Source organism: Clarias gariepinus, chromosome 18, assembly GCF_024256425.1.
Source record: "Clarias gariepinus isolate MV-2021 ecotype Netherlands chromosome 18, CGAR_prim_01v2, whole genome shotgun sequence".
Taxonomy (NCBI): domain Eukaryota; kingdom Metazoa; phylum Chordata; class Actinopteri; order Siluriformes; family Clariidae; genus Clarias; species Clarias gariepinus.
In genome coordinates, this window is record NC_071117.1 from 11236261 (window position 1) to 11260131 (window position 23871).

Here is a 23871-nt window from a genome sequence, read left to right on the forward strand (position 1 = left end):
AAGTCCCTAAGAGGGGACATACCATATGCACAGCACAGCTCCAACTTGTTTGTGCTTCTGCTCCGAAATACAATACAGTAAAAACAATATTTGCTTTCCCCTGTCTGAGCTCATTGCGGATTAGGCTGCAGGTAGAGGCGACACAACCATGCAAATATAAAGCTCCAGACTGCAGTAAATAGGCGACTTTGTGCTCTATAAAGCCAGACACGCTCCTCGCATGCTGTGCAAGTAGTGCGATTTTCCGTCATACATATTAATACGTACTGTATGCATTGCTTGTCGAGGCTTTTGCAACATCTTGTCTGAATTAACATTTCGGGTGCTTTCAGCTACTCTCCGGGGTGTCCCAAAGTCATTGCAAATATAAATACAAAAATAAATAAATACATGAATAAATAAAATTAGCTTACTTTGTTTCTTTGTAATTATAACACCCTTTTTTTTTTTTTTGTTTTCATTTTCAGTATGCTGAATTCGCTTTGATCATGTTTCTGCTTAATTTCTCCTATGCATAGAGACCTGGGCGTAGAAACTAGACATGGGAAATGCTTCTGAGAACTTGAAAAAGGTTGACGTGCATCAATCTAATGTGATATTTATAGACGATTTGGACGTACAGTACTGAGCAAACGTCTTGAGCCACTCCTTATTTCTTCACTCACTCACTCATTGTCTAAACCGCTTTATCCTGTACACAGGGTCTCGGAGGCCTGGAGCCTACCCCAGGAGACGTGGGGCCTGAGGCGTGGTACATCCTAGACGGGTCATTCACACACAATGAGCAATTTGGGGAACGCCGATTAGCCCAACCTGCAGGTCAACCAGGAACCCAGAGAAAAAAAAAACACCAAGCACAGACTCCAAATCAAACACACCCATCGTGGGAATCGAACCCAAGACCTGGTGGCGCAAGGCGACGGTACTAACCCCCAAGTCATCGTGCCGCCTTATTTCTGTACATTAAATTCAATTAAATTATGTAGATTAAATTAAAGACATGGGACAAATGTTTTAATGTTTTACTGTGCTGCAAAGTGCCTAAAGATACAATTAAAATTGGATATGTATGTAACAGCCTCAGCAGCGACCTCATTTCCCTTCTTGTCTGTTCCAAGCACTCAGCATTCAGCATCAGCAGTGTACTAATCACCGGCCTGATCATCTGTCATCATCTGCACCTGTTTCTCACTGGTTCATGCCTTAAGTTAGATGTTTTTTTATGCTTGAATGATTCATACTGAAGGTCACTGTGTGTCTTAGCAAACAAAAAAAACATTCCCCCTGAAACTGCACTGGTACAGGGACTGGAATGAACATGGGAGCCAAAACGTGCCAAAATATGAGAGAACTATTCCTCAAAACAACATAAAAAATAAATAAATACAAGAAGAATCGGCTCTTTGGAAGAAAAATATGAAGTAATGTCGAGTGGCTCAGGACTTTAATATGAACAATAGTTTTTATTTTATTAATTAGATATAAAACACATTACTGCTTACATACAGTCCTGTAACCTTAACACTGCAGTCCATAGATATAAAAATAGAACCTACCTGGGTATTTTTGTTTTCTCTTATTTAGATGCCCAGAGACTTCAATGCCTTTGGAATTGTTCATTTCTGATTGGTTAGGATGTTTACATTTATTTTCTATAATAGTAGCTCTGATGAAAATTTTTGTTATAATTTAAATGACAACTTTATTTTAAATGTGATGGTTCTAGTATGTTATCGTTTATACAGTAACAAAGGAAAAATTATTATAACTGTTAAAATTATGTTTTCTGTGTATGAAAAATTTAGGAAGGAGTCTCCAGTGTCATGAAGAATGGTGACAGAACGACTGTTATAGCTGCTACAACATAAGGATATCAATAACAGGAATCATTTGTTTTTCGTACTTACAAATTGAAAAAAGTAAGTACACAAATTAATGGAAATAAAAAGAGGAATAAAACAGGTTTTTGTTTTTTGTTTTTTTAGTAAAATTGAAAAATTGTAAAATAGGTCAACCAACTTTGATGTTTTTTCCATAACTCTATTTCCTCACACCACACTGTTGTTAATGATTTAGCTTTAACAGCATATCAGCAAGTACTTCATTAATTACAAACGGTAAGTACAGTCGACCCCCAAAATTCGAGGAGGTTTCGTTCATAGAGCACTTGTGAAAAAACAAAAATTTTGGATTTGGTTAAAGTAACGCCTATAAATGCCGATTTTTATAGTTTACACCCTAAATTTCCTCCCAAAACACTTTAGTTTTAATTTAAGAATGTAAAATACGGATGTTACACCTATATGTACTGTAATTAAGGAGAGCACGTTTTCTATGGTACTGTATGCTGTGTTTTTTTTTTAGACTGTATAAGTACTGTAGGGTAAATACGGTAATATTTCACCATCACAAGCCGCGTTTTCCTTTACAGTTTCTTTGTGTTCTAAAAAAACGTATACAGTATGTATATGTGATTTTATATGAAAATTTAGCTAAATTGACGTTAATATTTATTTTACAAAATTAGTAAATTATATTATATTGTTTAGTGTTAAAACGCATAAAAATTATATATATAGCCACGAAAAGAAAATAGTGGAGGATATGTGCGGTTTCCGTGAGCAATTAGCAAATAGCCTGATTAGGATTTTCCGCGGTAAAATGATTTGAAACCGATTCCAAAATGATTGAGAAAATCCACAGAATGTTTGAAATCTTCCACTTAAACATTATAGAAACTATTTACATTTCTTTAAACTAAATATTTAAAAGAAACTTTTAAAGAAAAGAAAAGGTCTTCTCTCTTTCATGAGTGCTCGGTATATTTGCCTAGAAGTCGGCAGCTATAAAACTTGCTGTAAAAGCCGGCATTAGTGACAGACACAGAAAGATGACCAGCCAGGCTTGTAAGACGTCGCGCCTATAAAGAATTGTGACAGCTTCATCTATCGTGTCTTTTCAGATGAATGACTTGAAAACAGATTCTGAACCGAAGCAAAACAGAAAAGCTCTTTAAAGTGTGAGCGGGAAAGAAAAAAAAGAAGCAGTATGTGCCCTCCAGGACCGAAGTGGTAGCAGGAGGTGTTTCTCAGGAGTGTGTTAGTGTGTGTGTGTGTGTGAGAGAGAGAGAGAGAGAGAGAGAGAGAGAGAGAGGGCTAATAGGTGACATACAGTATTAAAAGCCTTAAAGCATTGTGTTATCTATAAAATTATAATTACAGCCAGGTGACAAATGTACTTGTGACGGACCATCATAACTGAACCCTTACTATCCCCAAGGGCGTGGTCTCTTCCATTACTATCCCCAAGGGCGTGGTCTCTTCCATTACTATCCCCAGGGGCGTGGTCTCTTCCAGGATGACTCCGCATGATGTGCTGAATCATACTCTATAGTCATGGGTTAAATCATCATTAGATGCGTTACATCATCAAAACATTAGCTGAAAGAACGGTATTGCATTCATTTAGTGTACTTGCAGAAACTTCTCTGGTCGGTGTATATGGATTAATACAAATGAACAGTAAATACAGACAAATATATTAAATTGACATATTGGGCAAACACCCTTATCCAGAGGGATCTTATTATAGAGTTCTGTACATCTGAGCAGTTGAGGGTTAAGGGCCTTGCTTAAGGGAGAACAGGGTGGTCGTGGGATTTGATCCCGAGACCTTCCGAACCCTAGTCCAAGGCCTGAGCTACCCCTAACCCCTGAAAAAATGACACCTTGATGTGTTTTTATGCTTTAAGTGTAAAATAATTTTCTCCTAATATCATACAACATTTGCGAAATCCTTTGCAGATACTTCTACATGTATATATTTGTAATTGGATCATTTTGTGTTTTGTTTGTGCTGCACATTTGCCCCAGCATTGTTTTGACGACCTTAGAGAAGGTCTGTTTCTGTGCAGATCTGCACTTATTTTTGGCTGGGATCTTGTTTTGTAAAGGGAAGAGTCGAACAACAACATAAAGCACATCCCAAGACTTTCAACAGGGTTGAGGTCAGGACTCTCTGGTGGCCAATTAATATGTGGGAAAATAATCGCTCGTGCTCCCAGAACCATTGTTTCACAATCTGAGTCCTGGAATATGGTCGTGCCACCAGGGAAGAAAAACTCCATAGATGTAATAACCTGGTCATTCAGTACATTCAGGTCGTCAGCTGACATTGTTTTACTGCCACATAATGATGCTGAGTCTAAACCTGAGCAACTGAAGTAACCCCAGATCAGAACACTGTCTCCGGAGGCTTGTACAGTGGACACTATGCATGACGGGTGCATCGCTTCTCGCTCTTCCCTTCTTTAATTTGGTCAATCTGGTTTCATCAGAACACATGATCTTTTTCTAGGGCTGGGTAATTCAATAAAAATAAATCGAAACATTACCGATTAATCACGATCAATGTTGACTTGATCGCCCAGCCCAACTTTTTTTCATTCCTCCAAAGTCCAATCGCTATATAACCTTCAATTTGTTATGTAAAAAGGTTTCTACATAAACATCTTTATTAATTACTTGTTTTACAAGCATTCGAACATGGACTAAAGACCTACACTCACATCTTATTAGATTTAATCTTCCATGTTAGACGTTTATTCTTCAGGCTAGGTTAAGTGGCTGATTGAAAATTTATTACATTCAAGAGAATGTAAGAAATGGAGCTAAAAGTCTTAAATTGCAGTCTTGAGACGGTACCTAGACATATAGACACTGGACTATGGGGCATTACTTCTCGAACCATAGTTTGTAGGGATGGGAATCCCCTAAATACAACACTGTCACAATACCTATGTGCAATACATACTGTACGTATGGATACATCGTATTCGGTTTTATTAGTATCACGATTTTATAAATTTCCCAATTTAATAGATAAATACTGTATGTTTGGATTTTGTCACAATTCTAAACAAACTTAAAAAATAATTTGCTCCTACTGTACCACACAGGATGCTGTAAAGTGTGAATAGTTTAGGATTATAAAGGAATCACAACATTTTACCATCTTAAATGCCAAAGTAAATTAATTAATTAATTAATTAATTAATTAATTAATTGATAAATGTGTTGATTTTTTTCAATTTTTATAATTTTTTTTATATAAGGATGTGCTGTACAAATGTAAAAATCATAAATATCTATAAAAAAATAAAAGAAATCTTCTGTACGTTGCTCTTTCAATGATCTCTTTACTTTGGAGGACCCGAAACTAGTCTCAGAGAAATTTCTGTCTGTATGTCTGTATGTTTGTCCAGCCAGATTTTGTCACAGCATCACGCAACACTGGCTTGACAGAATTTAATAAAACTTTGGCAGTACTTCAATATCTGACTGAAGTTGAACCTGCACCATAAGTAAAATCAAAATGTTGAATAAAAGCGTTCTTATAAAAAGTTACAGTATATATGGGATTTAATAATCTAATTTAAAATAAACTACCTGCTGAATGTAAACAAACATTTGAACTAATAGATATTATTTAGAAAAGCTAAACTGATTATTTTTACTGGGATTAGTTCACATGAAGTCGTATAAGTGAATTTTAATGCGCGGGAGACGTTTGAATACAAAACTTCATTTTTATTCGATTTACTTTCTCGATTTCTCATCTGTGATTCCTTCTCCGATTACCGAACAGGGAGTGTATTTGTCTGGTGATAAAAGAAGTACAACTTAAGATTCGCAACCTTACTAAAGTGTAATTCTTTGTATTAATAAGTTAGAGAGACCTGCCGAACAGAACGACAGGCAGACGTATACATGGGCTTAATATAAAAATAATAAATACAAACCTGTGATTCGTCTTGTACCCGAGTTGCTGTTATAAGCAACCAAAAATTAATAAAATATATCTTTATAAGGCAACGCACTAGTAATTTGATGATGCATTCTTAGAGCAGTACACACACACACAAACACACACACACACACACGAAACAGTAGATTAGCTTCGGAGAAGGAGTGCTGTAGAAAATCACTTCTGATTACTTCTGTGTTTGGTTTGCATGCCACTGAAGCAAAAATGCCAAGACACAAATTATTATTGACAAAATGGTAAGTGTATTGTTTAGTTTTCCACCTAAGCTGCACACGTGTGCAGTTTTAAAATGTCTAAACAAACATGATAACCAAAAGCTAGAAATGTAAACTAAAAGTGGACTCAGCAAACAAGAGAGAAAAGCATCAGTACCTCCGTACAGTGAGGGATATAAAAAATGCAACGGTGAGGGTGAGGACACCACAGCGGCACTCGTAACGAGATCAGGATGCGTGTCCGAGGGCCGTCTGCCAAGAAGTCTGTTAAACATTTCTGCAATATCTGTAGTACTGACGGGCAGAGAGCCTTCCGGCACTTTCTGGTACAGGGTGACAGTGTCAGGCAGACAGTGAGAAAAATCAAGATATTCATGTTCCAGTGGATTTTATCATGCGAAGAAAGGCGACACCACTATGGGTGAAGTACCTGGATCATGCCGTCTATGATTTGAGACTCACAGAATACAAGTCCTGGAGTGTCTCTGTATTCGGCAAACAGAAAAAAAACTGTATGCTTCTCTTAGATGAAGATAAAATACCGATATATATATATAAAATACCTATATATATTTCCCCCCTTAGATTATTATATATATTTTTTTTATTGAGCCCCTGTAAACTAAGAAAAAGCCTTTATTTGTCCCATAACATTAACACACTAACATTATCAATTACAGTATTTACCAGTTAACTAAGGGCAGGATCATGAAAAGCTCAAGCGCACAAAGGGCTGAAAAAAATAAACAAATGCCGGGCATGATAGAAAGGCACTAGAACACCCTGTGCATCACAGCCTACCACAAAGTGTTAATGGTTGTTGATTCCACCTTCAGATTCGCCACATCCCAAACCCAGTGAGCAACTACGGGAAGCGCCAGTCTGATCCATGGAAGCCCCACAACCCACAGCAACCAAATTATCTGCTGCTAACATCCCATATCCCCCCGACACCTGACGTTTTGTGGATACAGTGCTCCAAGGGGGTCGGGACTGCCCTGCTGGCAGCTGAGGAAATGCCACAAAACTGGGCATTTCAAAGTAGGTTTATGGCTGATTGGCATTTACTTTACAGCACAGTGAAACTATTTTCTTCACATATCCCAACTTTTTAGGAAGCTTGGGTCAGACCACACAATTAGCCATATTACCGCACCTCTGAAGTAGAGAGGGTTAGGGGCCCAACAGCGGGAGGCTTGATCTCCTACCTTTCTGATCAATAATCCAGAGGATTAACCTGCTGAGCTACCACTATCCCTTAGAGGTGTCCTTTTGAGACAGTTACTGCAATAGACTGTGAATACTTCTACAGTTTTTACGTCTTTACAATATCTGGGATCTAGGAGTTCCCAAGTGGTGCTAACACCACAAAAAACGTTCATCGCTGTATGATCCTAACCTAAATTTCCTGACGGAGAGGAAACATAATCACTATCCAATAACAAGCATGCCTTTAATAGCAGTGTAAAAGTGGTAAGCCTTATGTGTGGGAGGAGCATAAATTGTTTCTTCCCTGTCAATCAGAGTAACACTAGCGAAGCATGAGCCAATTGTAAGCTCATGTACATATGTAAAAAAGAGAAGGACGACATTTGAAAAGAGGCAGCTAACTGTTCATTAGAAGCACTGGCTAGGACTCAGACTTCCCAGGAAGGACCTTGCTAGTGCATGGAAGTTTAAGACAACTAGGGAGAATTTATAGATATCACTAACTAAGCCCAAATAAATGACATTTTCCTTTTCTGTGTTTGGCCCGGGCACCGGGCATCCAAGGGGAGTTAAGCATTTAAATATCATCATGTTTGAGTTCAGCGGTGTAAGAAAAGGATGGAAGCAGTGCATCAGGGAAAAGCTGAGTGCAAGCCTGGTCTCAGAAGGGCGAGAGAGAGAGAGAGAGAGCTACTTAAAGATTCACTTTGCAGCAGGAGCCTCCCCGACGCCGGCCTTCTTTGACGAAGGCTTTGACAGGTACGGGCACGACTGCAGTCCCAATCGGAGGCGTGATCTGCTCCCACAGATCGCAGCGCAGTGCAGGCAGAGATGGCGGAGAATAGAAGGAGAAAAGACAGGGAAGATGGTCCTGCCTCTTGCCACCGGTTTTACATTATGCATACGCTCTCTGTCTGTAAGTGTGAATCCTATCTGAGTCGATCTACCATCACAGGACGTCTTAGGCTGCATCACAAAAGTGTTTGTGAGAGAGAAAGGGTAATGGAGAGGAGAGGTCGATATCAGCACATGGCTGAAAAGAGAAGACAAAAAGAGAGAAAGAGGGAGAGAGAGAAAGAGACACCAGAGATGAAACGGAAAAAGTGTCTCTAATGCTACAGAACCTCTGAAGTACGTTACTAATCACAGAAAGGTTATGATGAGGAAGCTGTAATGACGGCGGATATTCCCACTTCCATTTTATATTCTGTCACATGTACAAAAATACCTCCCTACGGGCTGAGCCGGCACGAAAAAACCAGGCCACAGCCACTGATGTCTTAATCACTGCTGTCCTAATCCGTACAGAGGAACTTGGCTGTAGTGTACACGTCTCCAGTCATGTCTGCTGTCGAGTCGCCCAAAACTGGGACTTCTCTACGCTTCTCTGCACTAATGAAGCCTCAACACAGCTATGCAGGATGTGCTGGCATTCAAACAGATGTTAGGATGTGCTCAGTCAGTCACTGAGTGTGAGAGAAGGAAGAAGAAGAGTGAAAGGGTATAATTACAGGAAATATTGAGGCATGCTCACCCACGCAGAGGAAGTAGTACCGAATATATCACAGTTATGTTGTTTGTGTTTCTACATAACAGCTTAACATGCATCGTTATTGTTAATGAGCTGTTCTGTCATGTTGTGATACTGTGGAAGAAGCAACTGCACCAATAAAAAAATGTAAAACGTTTACAAATTGAAAACAAACTGAAACAGTTTGGGATTTGATTAAAGTGAAGCGAATTGACGAAGGGAATTTACGTCATCGACCAGTAGCACCACTGATTTGACTGCAGGAACCTCAGTGGTGGCAGCAGCAAGAATTTCACAAACTTTAGGTTCTCTATGTGTATGTGTACTCTGAACCAAACTGAACCAAAATTTACAGATGCACTCCTTTTAGCAGCCGACCTGATTAGAAACAATACCATTAACCAGGGACAATCAGGGGACTGGAAGACATGGAACCTCTTTTCATCTTTTGTGAGGTTCTTCCATTGTTTATGGTTTGCCAGATATCACTCATGTGTGATATGAACTATAAGCTAAACACAACGTGACTGGCTAAAACTGTAATGGAAAGCCATGGACAAATACCTTACAGAACCGAAATGCAAGTTTCTTGAGCAAAGGTCTACTTAAGTAAGTAAAAAAGAAAATAGTAAAGAGAGAAGAGAGACAGACTCACCCAGACAGAGGCCGTCACTCTCTTCATAGCCAACGCTGCACACACACCTGCCCAGTGGAACGAGCCAGTCCCCGTCGGCGCTGCAGTATAGCCGAGGTGTGTCCCGCTCTTCGGCGTTCAACACGCAGGCTCCCCTCACCTCCACCAGAGCGGACGAGTGCACGCGAGGCACCGTGTCAGGAAAGGCGGCCAGATTCCTCAGCGTGGACGGACACTTCTTATAGTAGACGCGCACTGAGAGCAGGGCGATGCACGCGCCCACATCCTGGAAGGCGAGGTAGAAGCCTTTGGTGCGCACGGGCCCCAGCTCGCGCACTTCCGTGTTCAGCCGAAGAACTCGTTCCCCCACGTCCGTCTGCGTGAAGCTCTCATCGGCCGCAATGGTATCTATCTTGGCGTAATCGGAGGGACGGAAGAGGCTGTGAGGCTCATCCGTCTCCAGGTAGTGCAGGTTGAAGGTCTCTTTGCATGTCCCCGACACCCACGGGATGCTGTTGCAGTCACGCAGCGTGAAGCGTAGCTCGACATAGATCCTCTGCGCCTCCTGTCGCGCGATCCAGCTCGAGCGCAGCCAGTTGTTCTGGTTTGGCTCCATTACGTGGCACACCTGGAAGGTGTGGATGGGCCGGTTTTGCTCATCCATTTCTGTGATGGCGTCCCACTGTAGGAAAATGCAAAAGAAAGATACGTGATAAGCAGACGGATAAACGATTAAGGTTGAAATGAAGGTCGGAAGTAGTCCAACTTGATAACGAGTACGGCTTTGCTTCAATCAAGAGAACGAAGCACTCGTATTTGTATATTGGTAAAGCCATATGGATTTGTTCCTCTGGATTAACACCTGAGGAACTATCTATCACTCACAATAAAATGAGTTGATTTCTTGGCTGATCCTGCTACTGCGGTGTGTACCCGCTCTATCCATATGACACATCCATCACACTTATCACGCTCCTAGACTTCCATTAATAACAACATCATGTTACGCTCTGATACTTTAGGGCTGCTTACTATCATTTTCACAGGGCTTACATCATGCGCTTGGGGTATGTCAATTACGAAACACCTCACCAATGTCAGTTTGAACGATTCTGTGAGCAGTAATAGTTTTACGCAAGCAACTGACTGAAAGGGTTGGTCGCTGTAGCATCATGGGGGCTCTTTTTTTTTTTTTTTAATCATAAAGAACCATTTGTCTTGCTAACACAATAACATCCACTAATCTTCCGCACCCGATCTCGACACAGAAGGCATTAAATTTGGCACCGTATCCTTGCTGCATTAGCACCGGTGTGAAAAAGCAGTACATTTTTGTTGATATGTTGTTGATATTGCAGCACATATTATTACTTTTTTTTTTTGCATGGGTGTCAGCAGTTGGACAAGGTAATAAAAAAATGTCAGTCAGTATATGAATATATCACAAGAAGAAAGCCGAGCACGGCTTTGTTCATGCTTGAAATACTGTTATGGATATTTCGAACAATATCTAGTGGGAAATACGGCCACTCTTCAAGAGGAACAGCCAGCTGTCATATCTGGGCTACTGGGAAAACACAGTGTTGAACCGCGGACTCGTTTTTTTGCACCTTAAAAGTAAATCCATACATGGATTCAGAGAGGAAAGACATCACGCGGTCCGTTAATAGGCTGAGAATTTGATTATACGCTATTCGGCCACTTTATTAGGAATGTCGCCGAAGGTCTGCAGAGCAAGTCGTGCTGATGTTAGTGAAGCTGCGAGTTTTGAGTTGTTCTTTGATTTTAGTCTCTCTTGGAATAATGCAACCTAGAAAAAAAAATACAGTGTGTGGTGTCTTGGAGAAACGAGGAAGCCTGCTATCCTGATAACTAAAAGTAAACCGATCACCCTGGGGAATTCTTCAGCGCAAATACTGTATCTCCTTAGAGAAAACCTCACCATGTCCACAACCGCACACGTTACTCATTACTAGTGAAAAAGGTGGGCCAAGGCGAGATAATACTGTATGTTTACCAAGCTTCACGGATGTGCAGCTTAACATCTTGTTTTTTGCCTCTCACTTTCACTAGGCTTTAAATCCCTGCCGTTCTGTTCGTCTCATCTTCTTCTCCTTTTTCGTCTGGAATATGCTGTTCGTTATTATGAACATAATTATCTTGACAAGTTTAAACCATCATCTGATTGGCTGTCAAGCCTGTGGGAAACATGAGATTTAGTCACCTAAAAATATAGCCAATGCCATATTTCAATTATTTCGCCTTCTCTCTGCATCTTGTCTCTCTCTCTCTCTCTCTTTTTCCCTCTCTTCTTGTAATTAATTACCGTGGATGCACTTCATTAGTGCAAGGCCTTCTCCTCATTCGCTTCCATTATCGAGATAATAAGCTAAGGTCTGCTAATAGGTACTCAATCAAAACAAAAGGAAAAAAAAAAAAGAAAGAAAAATCTGTACCGTTCATGCACCTCGACAGCCAAGACTTTGTTTAACCTTATGTTAATGCATCAGGTCAGTAAAAATGTTAATGTTTTTTTTTTTTTTTTTTTAAACATGTTACCTTTGAACATCGCTGGGTTTTTTGTTAATGAATAATGAATGAACCTTAAGTTATTGTTTCTCTTTTTTTTTGCTAGTTAATTTTATTCTTGGCAGCACAGTGGTGTGGTGGTTAGCACTGTTGCCTTGCACCTCCAGGGTCCGGGTTCAATTCCCGGCCAGGCTCGATTCCAGCCTCTGTGTGCATGGAGTTTGCATGTTCTCCCCGTGCTTGGTGGGTTTCCTCCCACAGTCCAAAAACATGTAGGTTAGGTTGTTTGGTGTTTCCAAATTGCCCGTAGTGTGTAAATGAATAAGTTTGTGTGTGTGTGAGTGAGTGTATGTGTGTGCCCTGCAATAGATTGGCACCCTGTCCAGGGTGTACCCCGTCTCGTACCCAAAGCCTCCTGGGATAGGCTTTCAGGTCCCCGCGACCCTGTATACAGGATACAGCAGTATAGAAGATAAGTGAGTAATTTCATCCTGGTTGTAGCCACCAATGAATCACGGTATACACACATTTCCAGACTGATAAAGTATTTAACACACTGAATCTATCTAAAAAATCAAAAAAATAAAACTGTTAACACTTTAATTCTTAACAGGACTCCCGTAGTAAATATAGTAATGTTGTTTGGTATAAACCAATGAGATGGGATTGGCATCATAACCGCGTGGCCATACACAAATCTAAAGCTCTATGTGTGCTGTGTACTTTCTTTATTGACTTGGAATTACCAGGATTTGTAGTTGGACTTGTCTCAGCTCTTGTTTAGCATGGTCTTGGTTTCAAGCAATAAGGTTCCTGTTGTCTTTCCACAAGCACAAAGTTTGACAAACATAATCATACCTTAGTAAAGTCATTGACGCAATGCCTGACGATCATTACACTGCCTCCAGAGGCTTGCACATGATGGGTGCATCGCTTCATGCGTTTCTCTTCTCTCTCAGAGTTTCTCGCTCTGGAATAGGGTCTGGACTCATTAGACCACATGACTTTCGTCCACTCTTTATGCTCTTTAGCAAATTCAAGCTTGTCTCACTAGCAACAGCTGTTCAATCCCAGTCCTTTGAGTTCTTTTCACAATGCTCTTGCTTACACTATTAACCCTAGCACTGATCTTTACTAATTTCTAATAACCTTTTCCAAGTGTTTAAGTAATTCCTATTCAGGTTTTTTGTCCCCCGCGTCCCCCAGACAACATTCCTTTTTCACAAGTTCAATTCATTACCATGCTTCTAGGTATTAATAGTGTATTAAGGTATTCATTCTAGGTATTACTGTAAGTGAGAGTACTAGGGAGAGTACTAAGGTTAGCTGTTTTCATTGTTTGATTGAGGTCAATAATTTGACCCTTCTGAAATGGTGAGGCCAGGCATTGTATATAATCTGTGACTTTAGTAGGAATTTAATAACCGACATGTCGACCAGACCTTTTCAACTGCCATCGATAGTTTGGTCTTGTCAGCAGACAAGAAAAAAAAGAGTATTTTGTCTCTATGTTGAATAAAAAGCATAAAACGACTTTTCCCACAGGATGTAATGAGAGTAGGTAAAAGAAAAGGTCAATGCATTGTGTGTAAAACCTTGGATGCTGCAATAATAATTACACACAGCAAAAACTGACATTGTAGCGATCATACACTATGGGAAATTTGGGAACGCCCTTTAGTCTAATCTGCATGTCTTTGGACTGTGGGAGGAAACTGGAGTACCCCGAGGGAACCCACAAAGCACGGGGAGAACATGCAAACCCCAAGCACAAACACCCATTGTGGGAATCAAACCCAGGACCTGGAGGTGCAAGGTGACAGTGCTAACCACTAAGCTCTTTACATTTGTGCAAAATCTAGCTTCAATGGTAGACAGTAGAAAAAAAGCCTGGAGGGTCTTGTTATTGAATAATAATAATAAAAAAAACACACACACACAAAACCTCCTTTCGCATAAGATTTAATAAAATCTTTACCAACATGTCAGCTCAGGCTGGATGTACAGGATATCATCTGGGTTTATTTGTACAGGTCCTTTTATACTACTCTAAATAGTCTGCTCAATCGTTCCAGACATGGGAACCTGCGTCTAACATCCCAGAGATAAACCAAAAATAATTACAAAACCCCTCCTCCCTGTGTAAAACTAATCCAGTCCAAACAGGGCTTTATTCTAAGCTTATTTACATCTATGTCTGAGCCTCTTTCAAAGGAATAGGCCAGATTCTATCTTCATCCCCCCACCCTTCTTTTTTTCCCTCGCCGTCTCATGTCCTGACATTACTCAAGAAGAACAGAGAGCATGCGGGGAGTGTGTAGCCGCGGTGCACTCTAAATCTCATCCTGGAGGGCTTGAGGATGTATCACCAGGCTTTGCAGCAGGGATAAGATATCAGAGAACAGCTTAAGACAGGACACCCACTGATAAAAATGGCCGTGATGGATGAACCCGAAATCACTTGCTACACATCACATTATGCTGGCTGGAGTTCAGAGATTGGGATAAGGATGCGACCGAGATCTACCCTAAAAGAGACGTGAAGTGCTGGCCATGCCAGCATTCAGACATGAAAGTGTCCAGGACTTTTCAGGATAAATTTTGCCAAAAGAACCATGGACGTTACTTCTACTTTGCGTTGAAATGTCCGACACGTTTTATGTCACGGATCCACAAGTACGTGTGTGCAAAAACACTCTTACTAGTTTCTTACTATGGTGGAATGGATACTGTACATGGTGTCTAATTTTAAGATAAGACTGATGAAGACTTTTCTACATTCTTTTTTCTGCATTAATACAATATTCAATAAATAAGATAGTGTAATCCATGATACAGTATGATGTTTGTTTTTTGTCTCATGAACTTAACAACAGGAAATATACTATAGTATAAATGCCCTCCGCCCAGGTTCGATTTCCAGCCAATGGCCAAATCTAATGCTTTTTGCAAAAAAACAAACCAAAAAAAAAACTGATTTTTTTTTGCTTGATTTACAACAATTACGAATTAAATCATAAAAATACAATGTAAACAATTAAACCCCCTCTACCCCCAACCTCTGTACCATATTTCTGGACTTCTTTCCTGTTCATTTAATATGTTTCACACTTCGTCCAAGTAGATTCTTCAGACTTCTGGATAACTTCCAGATATTCTCACCTGGATGACTGAGAATCTTAACAGTCATATTTGTACAAACTGTTACACATTTGTAAGGTTGAGAGTAAAGGGAATATACTCTATTATAGAGATAAACAATTCGACAAGCAAAATGAGATAAACAGTATATTTTTTTTCCGCAAAGAAGCAGGAAGTATTACAAGCGGTTAGAATATAGTTTGTGCATGGTTTCTTTAAGTCTCAGAGCTCAAATTCCAAAATTTTACATTAGAATTGTTGTGTAGAATTTGGATACATTTGCTAAATAATTTAACTCCAGCTTCCAATGGACGAATCATTTTGTGCAAATGTAAATATGCAATTTAGTAACAATAAAAGTACTTTTTAAAAATTAACAACAAAAACAACAACTACAAAAAACGTATCAAAAACACAAGCTTTAAACACGTTGGGTGTTTTTAAAGTGAGCCATGGCGGCCAATTAAAACCAAAGAAAAAGTGGAGTTTTGGTGCACATACAGTAATAACTTTTTAATTATAACTGATTATGGCTGATGATCATGAGAAACAAAAACAAAACTTTAGTTTGCAATGCATCATCAATTCATCCTCTACCAGTTTCATTTTTACTTCAGTTTTTTAAGATGGTGCCTTATCATCATCCATCCATCAATCCATCTAGGAACCTGTGTAGTCCAACTAGTTACCATGCAGGCCAGTGATTACTATTGTATTTATTCCTACTTCTACAACCATGGTGGGACGTCCAGTTAACATTCATATACTACAGGCAATTTGGGAACTCCCCATGTTTTTGGACTGTGGGAGGAAACCTGCCAAGCACAGGGAGAGCATTAACAGAAACCGAAATCAGTCGAGAGACAAGGTCTGCTATCGGGACGTCGCATCAAAAGCACATGCACACAGACCCAGAGGCGGGAATTTAACCCTCATCCCTTGAGGTGCAGGGCTAGAATTAGGGTTAACCCTAACCCTAACCCTACTACAGGGATGTAATATATAAGGTCTGATCAGGCATCGATTAACCACACACTGGATATGGCTGTGGTCCCATAAGTTTATAAAAGAGTTCAGAAATCCCAAATGGAAAAGCCGGAACACAGCTAACATAACCAAGTGTACCAAACATTTAACAGCTTCCTGCAGTTACTGTATGTCTCTTCTACACAAAACGATCTCCTGATGCCTCCTGAGTGTTGTAGCATTATCCAGCTGCTGGTTGCTTAACCTTCTTCCGTAAATATTACTTTCATAAATTCTGAAGTGCATCATGGCTCCCAAATGGAATACAACCGCTGCTAATAGAAGAATATATATGGCATTTATCTCATTTTGCCAGCAAACTAATATAGATAAAGATTATTATAAGAAATTATTCAATAAGGAAACAAACAACTGGTCAAAAATACTTAAAAAAAAAAAGTGATGCAATTTTTCTCAATACCGTCATGTGTCCCACCCTTTTAAATTTTTTAAAATCCCTGGCTGACTTCGCCAGTCAGAGGAATAACCGTGTTTCTCGGCAATGCACATGCATCAATGAGGTGGTGAAATCATAAAATTTTGATCACACCTTCAGACTCCAAACACCTCCCACATGTACAGAGGTTTATAATATGGATGAAAGCCTGCGTGAACATAAAATATGAATGACCGTTTATCAAACGATCTCGTCACCGATTTCCACTCGCTCTTTACAACCCTGTGAATAGACTAGCCATCTATTTGAACTTGTGTTTCAACCCCTCTGGGTACCAATGAGACTGAATGGGCAATTCTATCTCCGAACACTGTGTCAACACAATCGCTCGATACACTTACAGCATCTATTATTTCACTATAGATTTGTGTTTGCCAGGGGACGGATCTTCAAAGGTATGATTTTTTTTTTCTCAGAGGCGAGGATTCACGTCTCTGAGGAACGGTTTAACAGAAACCGAAATCAGTCGAGAGACAAGGTCTGCTATCGGGACCTCGCATCAAAAGCACATCAAGGAAAAAATAAAATACAATTATGCTCGGGAGAAACTAATTATTGTGTAATTATTAAACACACATTAACCTTGGGTAATGAGGGAGCTTTACAAAAGAGATACTGACACTGTCCTTTTGACTCGATAATTGATTAATTGACTTCCCGGCTCTTCAGGGTGACATCTGTGAAATAATTAAGCTGCTTGAAATAGACCAGACAATGACAGTTAACGCTGTCTGGACCACTGTTTATCAAGATCGGCAGAGTGACAAGGTTTAGCCGCACAACGCGCACGCTCTTTATACTACATGAGTTAGAATTTATAGTTTTTTTCACTATTTAAATATATCTGCATACATTTTTTTTTTGTATTTGCAGCATCACAATAGAAATATAGATTTGAAATGAATTGTGAGTATTGTGTGTGTCTTTGAGGAAAAACAATAAGCACAAAAGAAAAGCATGCAAATCAACTCTGTATAAACCCATGCATATTATGTCTGGAATGTATCACCCAGACAAAACAAATATCAAAACGATAACAACAAGAAGCTTTTCTCCATTTATACCTGCTGTATTGTTGTAACACTAATCCTATTGCGGGTGGAATAAAGCCACAGGTGTTCAATCAAAGTGGTGGTTTAAAACACAAATCTTATTAGTCGTAATAGACACCTCCTACAGTATACGACACCATGTGCTTTCAGTGGGTTTCTTCCTTGTTTACATTTACCTGTACTCACCCATTCATTCTCTACTGTAGAGTACTGTAGGTGGCCTGGAGCCTACAGTGTCTTGCAAACGTATTCATACTCCTTAAACTTTTCCACATTTTGTCATGTTACAACCACAAAAGAAAATTTATTTTAATAGGATTTTATGTGACAGACCTATAAAATGTGTCACATGATTACAGTATAAAAGTCATATGGAAGGTTTTCGAAACCTTTTTACAAATAAAAATCTAAACTCTAAAACTTAAATCTGAAAACACTAAACTAAAATCCAGTGGAACTAATTGCCTTTGGAAGTTACCTGATAAGTAAATAGAGTCCATCTGTGTGTAATTTAATCTCAGTATAAATACAGGAAAACCCGTCGTACAAATATTCAAGTTACGAATCTCCGCAGATGCAAACGGACCGTGGATCTACTTCCGGTTTAATTGCTGGAGTAGCTCACAAAATAGACACTGCAGCGAACCAGAGACCAATATTTACAATTACAGTATATACATTATTTTTAGTGTGTAAGCAAGTCAGCCTCACCAGTTTCAATGGATCAGTACGGGAGACATGTTAGAAAATGTCTGTCCTGTAAAGCTGTACTGACCGTGAGTAACCATATTTTGGAAAATCCTCAACAAAACAGTGTTTACAGCTCAGAGACAAAATGACGACCGGGATTCCCCTCGCAATTTAAAGGTGCAGAGACAACATTGTTACATTTGAGTGAGATTGCAGTTTTTGGCCACATGATGGCAGTATGAGGAAATGGGGCAGATTTGGTCAAGTGGATTGGTATGCTTTACATTGTATATTCATTTCAAAGGCGTATAAGACTCCCTTTGCCTGACTTAAGAACAAATCAGACTTACAAACAGCAACATGAAGCCCAAGGAACACAGCTCACCGATCAGTAATAAAGAGTTGTGAACAAGTTTTCAATCCATCTGTTCAATCCATCATCTGAACATTTTAAGAGTATGGCTCAACTTCAAACCTACCAAGACATGGCTGTCCACCATGTGCAAGGAGAGCATTAATCAGAGAAGCAGCCAAGCTTGGTAACTCTGGAGGAGCTGCAGAGATCCACAGCTCAGGTGGGAGAATCTGTCCACAGGACAACTCTTGGTCGTGCATTTCAGTAAGAGTGGAAACAAAGAAAACTATTGTTGAAAAAAGCCATGAGAATTCCTGTTTCCAGTTCCACATGGCTTGTCACAAACTGCAAAATGTCACTTTGTGTTGGTCTATCACATAAAATCCCAATGAAATACATTTGTGTATGGTATGAATACTTTTGTAAGGCACTGTACCCCAGGGCAAATAAATAACAAACAAATAAATAAGTATGCATAGTTTGCATGTTCATCCTGCGCATGGTGGGTTTCTTCTGGGTGCTCTGGTTTGTTCCCACAGCCCCAGGACCTGCAGATTAGGCTAATAGGCATTCCCAAACTGCGCGCACACACACACACACACACACACACACAATCACTCCATACTACACAGACAATTTGGGAATGCTACTTAGCCTAATGAAGAACATGTTTATAAAAATGTCAGAAAGAACATGCAAACTGTGCCTATTTATTTGCTGGTTCTTACATTTACCTTAGGGTCATGAAGTCTTAATATGCAATTAGTTTTGTTATTTCCAAACCTTGTTTTTCTCATTCAGGTTCGTGCTTCATTATTTTCCTGGCTCTTGCATCCATTTTTGCAAAATGTTTGATACAATTATTATTATAGGTTTATCTATGAAAGCCCATTCGTCCTGTGTCTTGACCCGTGCTAAACCTCTACTCCATTAATAAGTAAATATAAAGATATTACAATAAAAAAGAATAATTAATTGTCGCAAAACTACTAGCGATACTTCCACAGTGTATATAATAATAATAATAATAATAATACTTTCATCTATAAATTTCAGAGCTCAAAAAGAACTAAAGATAATATAAGTTCTAGTTTGGAACAACTGTGGGATGATAAAACAAAATAAAATCTATCAGTAACAAAAACATTTTTTTGCAGCAGCCGTCCAACAGCTGTCTCACCAAGGTCCCAAACTGGCTGTAGTTTACGACTGATAGAAGTCATAATAGACCTAATGTGAAGTTTGCGCCCAGTTATGACTGCTGCTGGCACAATACATAGAGTTATGACTGTTTTTTTTTTCTTGGAGAAAAGATATAAAGATCCGCCTCTGTATGAGTCGCAGACAACAAATGGCAGATCTTGAAATACCGCCTACTGAGCTTTGATGTGACTCGCTGACTTGCTGTGTGGGTGGTAACCTGTGAAACCAGAAGCAAACGTGGTAGAAGGTTCATTAAAAAAAGTCAGCTTTTTTATCTGCTATCTTTGGGAGCAAACTGTGCTCATTTAAATTCCAGTGGAAAGATGCAATTAATGATGTAAAAGTAGACATATAGAGCCATCAAGTGACGGTACCAGGGGGGGAAACCTGATCCTGTCAGGGTATATCGTTCCACCGAATAATAGCAAGTATTTACAGTTGAAGAGACATAATCTTTAACAGAAAGAAAATACAGAAGGGATTTGGGATGACAGTGGTTTGTCTGGGACCTCTTCATTTGAGGATTGTTCCTATGATTGATTTTGAGATCATGGAAAAAGCTTTGGTAGTTTGTAGTGTAGAACGTGAAAGCTTGTTACAGTAGAGAAAAATGCAGTATGATTCCGAATCTGAATGTAGAACAATCTATACTCTGGTTAAGTGTACATTATACAGCCATTTCCCATCACATAACAATAACAATAATGGTTTGATGGTTCTGGTGAAGAGATTAAACATACATACTGTGTTAATTGTTAATTAACATGAACGTCACAAACTGATCTTTAACATAATAAACAGATTTATAGTCAAAACTGGAAACAGCAGTTCCAGAAAAACACAATGTTTTCAGACAAAACGCCTTCACCGCAGTCAAAGCAAAATGTTTTTGAAGCCGTAGGAGGTTGAGGTTTTGTGTAGGTTTTACCTCCTACAGCTTCAAAAGCTCTTTACTTCCATAGTTGATGAAGGGAATTTGTCAACAACAAAAAAAAGGCCCAGTGTTCCTGAAAATATAATGCACTACAGTATACTACATGTTCTACATAATTTCTAGATTTTAAAAAAGTACAGTGACATAGTTCTTTGTCACTTATATCATGGTCAATTTCTTATATCATGTAAACGTTTTTATCAAATACTTAAAACTGCAAAAGTCAAGTACACTCTCTGGGAATCCCAAAAGTGGTCCATGGATTGTCTAGGGATTCAGAAAAAAAGTCTATGTATCGTCTTGGAATCACAAAACTGGTTGAGGCATTGTCTGGGAATCCTGAAACAGTCTAACGATTGTCTGGGGATGCTGACTAAGGTCTAGGGATTGTCTAATGATTTCTAAATTGGTACAATAGTGATGCTCTTTAAATCTTAAATATGGTGGGATTGTCATGGATCCCTAAAAGGTCCAGGTATTGTCTAGAAATCCCATAGGCTACGTTCACACTGTCAGGTAAATGTGACCCAATTCCGATTTTTTGCTTATATGTGACACATATCCGATATGTTCTATGTCCGTAAACAGAAAAAAAACGCATGTATTCCGATATTTCGAGATCGGTTTCAGGCCTCCTTCATATGTGGAAATAAATCAGATATAAATCAGATATGTGCTAATGTGATTGTCGTGTAAACAGACAGATCGGATTTCCTGAGTCATTGCGTTCTGTACGTCATTAAAACAGCGACTTCTTCACGGTTCAATGATGTAATGTTATTCTCCGGTGAAAGCGCGTGTGGAATGATAACATCGCAGGTGACATGGAAAAGGAAAATAAATCCCTCACACACCGCCTTGTGTTAATGCTTATTTGGGCTAAATAACATTACAAAATCAGAATTTGGTGAATGAAGCATATGTGCAGGCTGCAATTATGCCGTTTTAAAACCATGGTGACGTTTTGCGAACTTTGCATATATCGCAGGGCGTCAAGCATACTTTACCTTCGTCTATCTTGGCTAATGTGTAGCGCAAGAACCCTCCTTTAAGTATGCGCGATGTTTCAGATGACATGGCAAGTCTAAACACGTGTATCGGATATGAGTCATAGTTAAAAAAAACGTGTAAACAGACAAATTAGATATAGGCTACAAATCAGAATTAGGCATTGAGACCTGCAGTGTAAACATAGCCATAAATGGTCTAGAGATTGTCTGGGTTACAGTTTCTTATAAATCAAGGTCAAGGGGTTTGTCTGGGGATTGTCTAGAAATCCCAGAAACGACCAAATCTGCATGACTTTGAACTGTGGGAGGAAACCAGAGTACCCAGAGAAAACCCATCAAGCATGAAGAACATGCAAACTCCATGTACACCACCCGCCCGAGAGGACAGTGCTAACCATGAGTACACCGTGCCACCATCCACCATCTGTACTAATTTATTTGTAACCACCTCAAGGCTTTCATAAAAATTTCCAGACACATTTTAATTTGAAGGCATTGATATAATCCGGTAACTCGTAGCATTTCGATGAAAAAATAACAGACATTCTTCTATTCATCCCTCTATTATATTCTACAAAGTCATAAGACACCATAATCTTTAGGTTTGTAATGTTCTCAGATTCACATAGAGTAAAAAAAGAAAATCAATCTAGTTTTAATCAGAGTTGTGAGATTAGCCCAGAGAACATGAAAAATATCTAAATTAGCTCATGGTAGATTCAGTCCTATCCCTTTGGGTCATCTCTTTCTTAATCGCCTTTTTTATTTCATTCTGTTTTCATTATCTCACAACTGCTTTACATCCCAAAATCAGATACCGGTCTTTGTTCTACAGGGACGTCAAGTTTCCATGAAAAGTAAAAAAAGGAAATGTGGAGGTATTAAATTTTTGCCACTACAAACCTGATGTTTTTTCTGGCAGTGGATACCAGGTTGGGGGTGTCTGTGGCTGGTATGAATGTTTAAGGTACAGTTGTATTACTGGGGTTTTTAAACAATGTCTACCCTTATTAACCTTTTGTACTGTAATATTAATTTCAGTTACTGATCATAATGTAGCACCACTGTTGGGTGAATATCTTCGGCTGGTGGAATGTTGCTTGGTCGTTTCTATGTTGGTTGTTGTATTTTTTTCCCATTAATAGACAGGGCAGAAAAAGTTAAACCGTTAGAAAATACACCTACATGGTAGCCTGACAAATATGTAAAGTTCACTGTTTAGTCTTAGTACCCTTGTATGTTCCTGTAGCGTGCTTACAAAGCCAAAACCAGGCCAGTGCTCATCTCCTTTAAAGCACTTATCGCACTTCAAACTAGAAGCACACTCCCTCCAATCCTCTAGAACTGTTCAGCTGGAACCAGAAATAAGGTGTAAGGAAGAGTGCATGCACCAAGACTGTTCTCCACTCAGCTGCCTAGGGGGGTAAAATGAATTTCCCCAAGATGTACAGGAATCTGAATTGCTGGTTGTCTTTAAAAAAATAAAAATAAATAAAAAAAATTACAGTACTGTGCATAAGTCTTGAGCAACTCCTCATTTTCTTTGGCCAGACTTTTTTGTTGTTGTTTAGCTACACAGTGACCTATGAATAATGAGAGAAACAGGTGCAAATGATGACAGATGACAGATGATGCTGAATGCCGAGTGGTGGGAACGGATGAGAGGGGAAATGAGGTTGCTACTGAGGTTGTTACAGTACATAAACAACATAATTTTTAAGCCTTTTGTAGTCTGTCACAGTAAAACACTTGTTCTTATTCCTTGAATTTAATCTACATCATTTCATTTTAGTTAATGTGATGAAATAAGGGAGGGGCAAGACTTTTGCACAGTACTCTATCACTTCATAAAGTGCTTGAATTAGTACTTTGTCTTTAAGAAAACTGTCTTGTGCCTTTTTCATACAATACTAACCTCTACAAGTGGTTTTTAGACTGCAAGTACTATACAAATATGTATGAGAATGTATTTATTAATAATCATTCTGCATAAAGGCATCTGCCAAATGCCATACGGTACATGGAAAAGCAAATGTGTAGCTTCATCACAAAAGAAAAA

General features: G+C 39.2%; 1 protein-coding gene across 3 annotated transcripts in view; it reads right to left on the reverse strand.

Moving 5' to 3' along the window:
- Positions 1–23871, reverse strand: part of epha6 (eph receptor A6) — a 167727-nt gene that overhangs the window by 106078 nt on the left and 37778 nt on the right. For all 3 annotated transcript variants that reach the window (XM_053476874.1, XM_053476873.1, XM_053476875.1), the window contains exon 3: positions 9437–10097. In XM_053476874.1, the coding sequence (XP_053332849.1) occupies positions 9437–10097 (661 nt within the window). The remainder of the gene's footprint in view (positions 1–9436; positions 10098–23871) is intronic.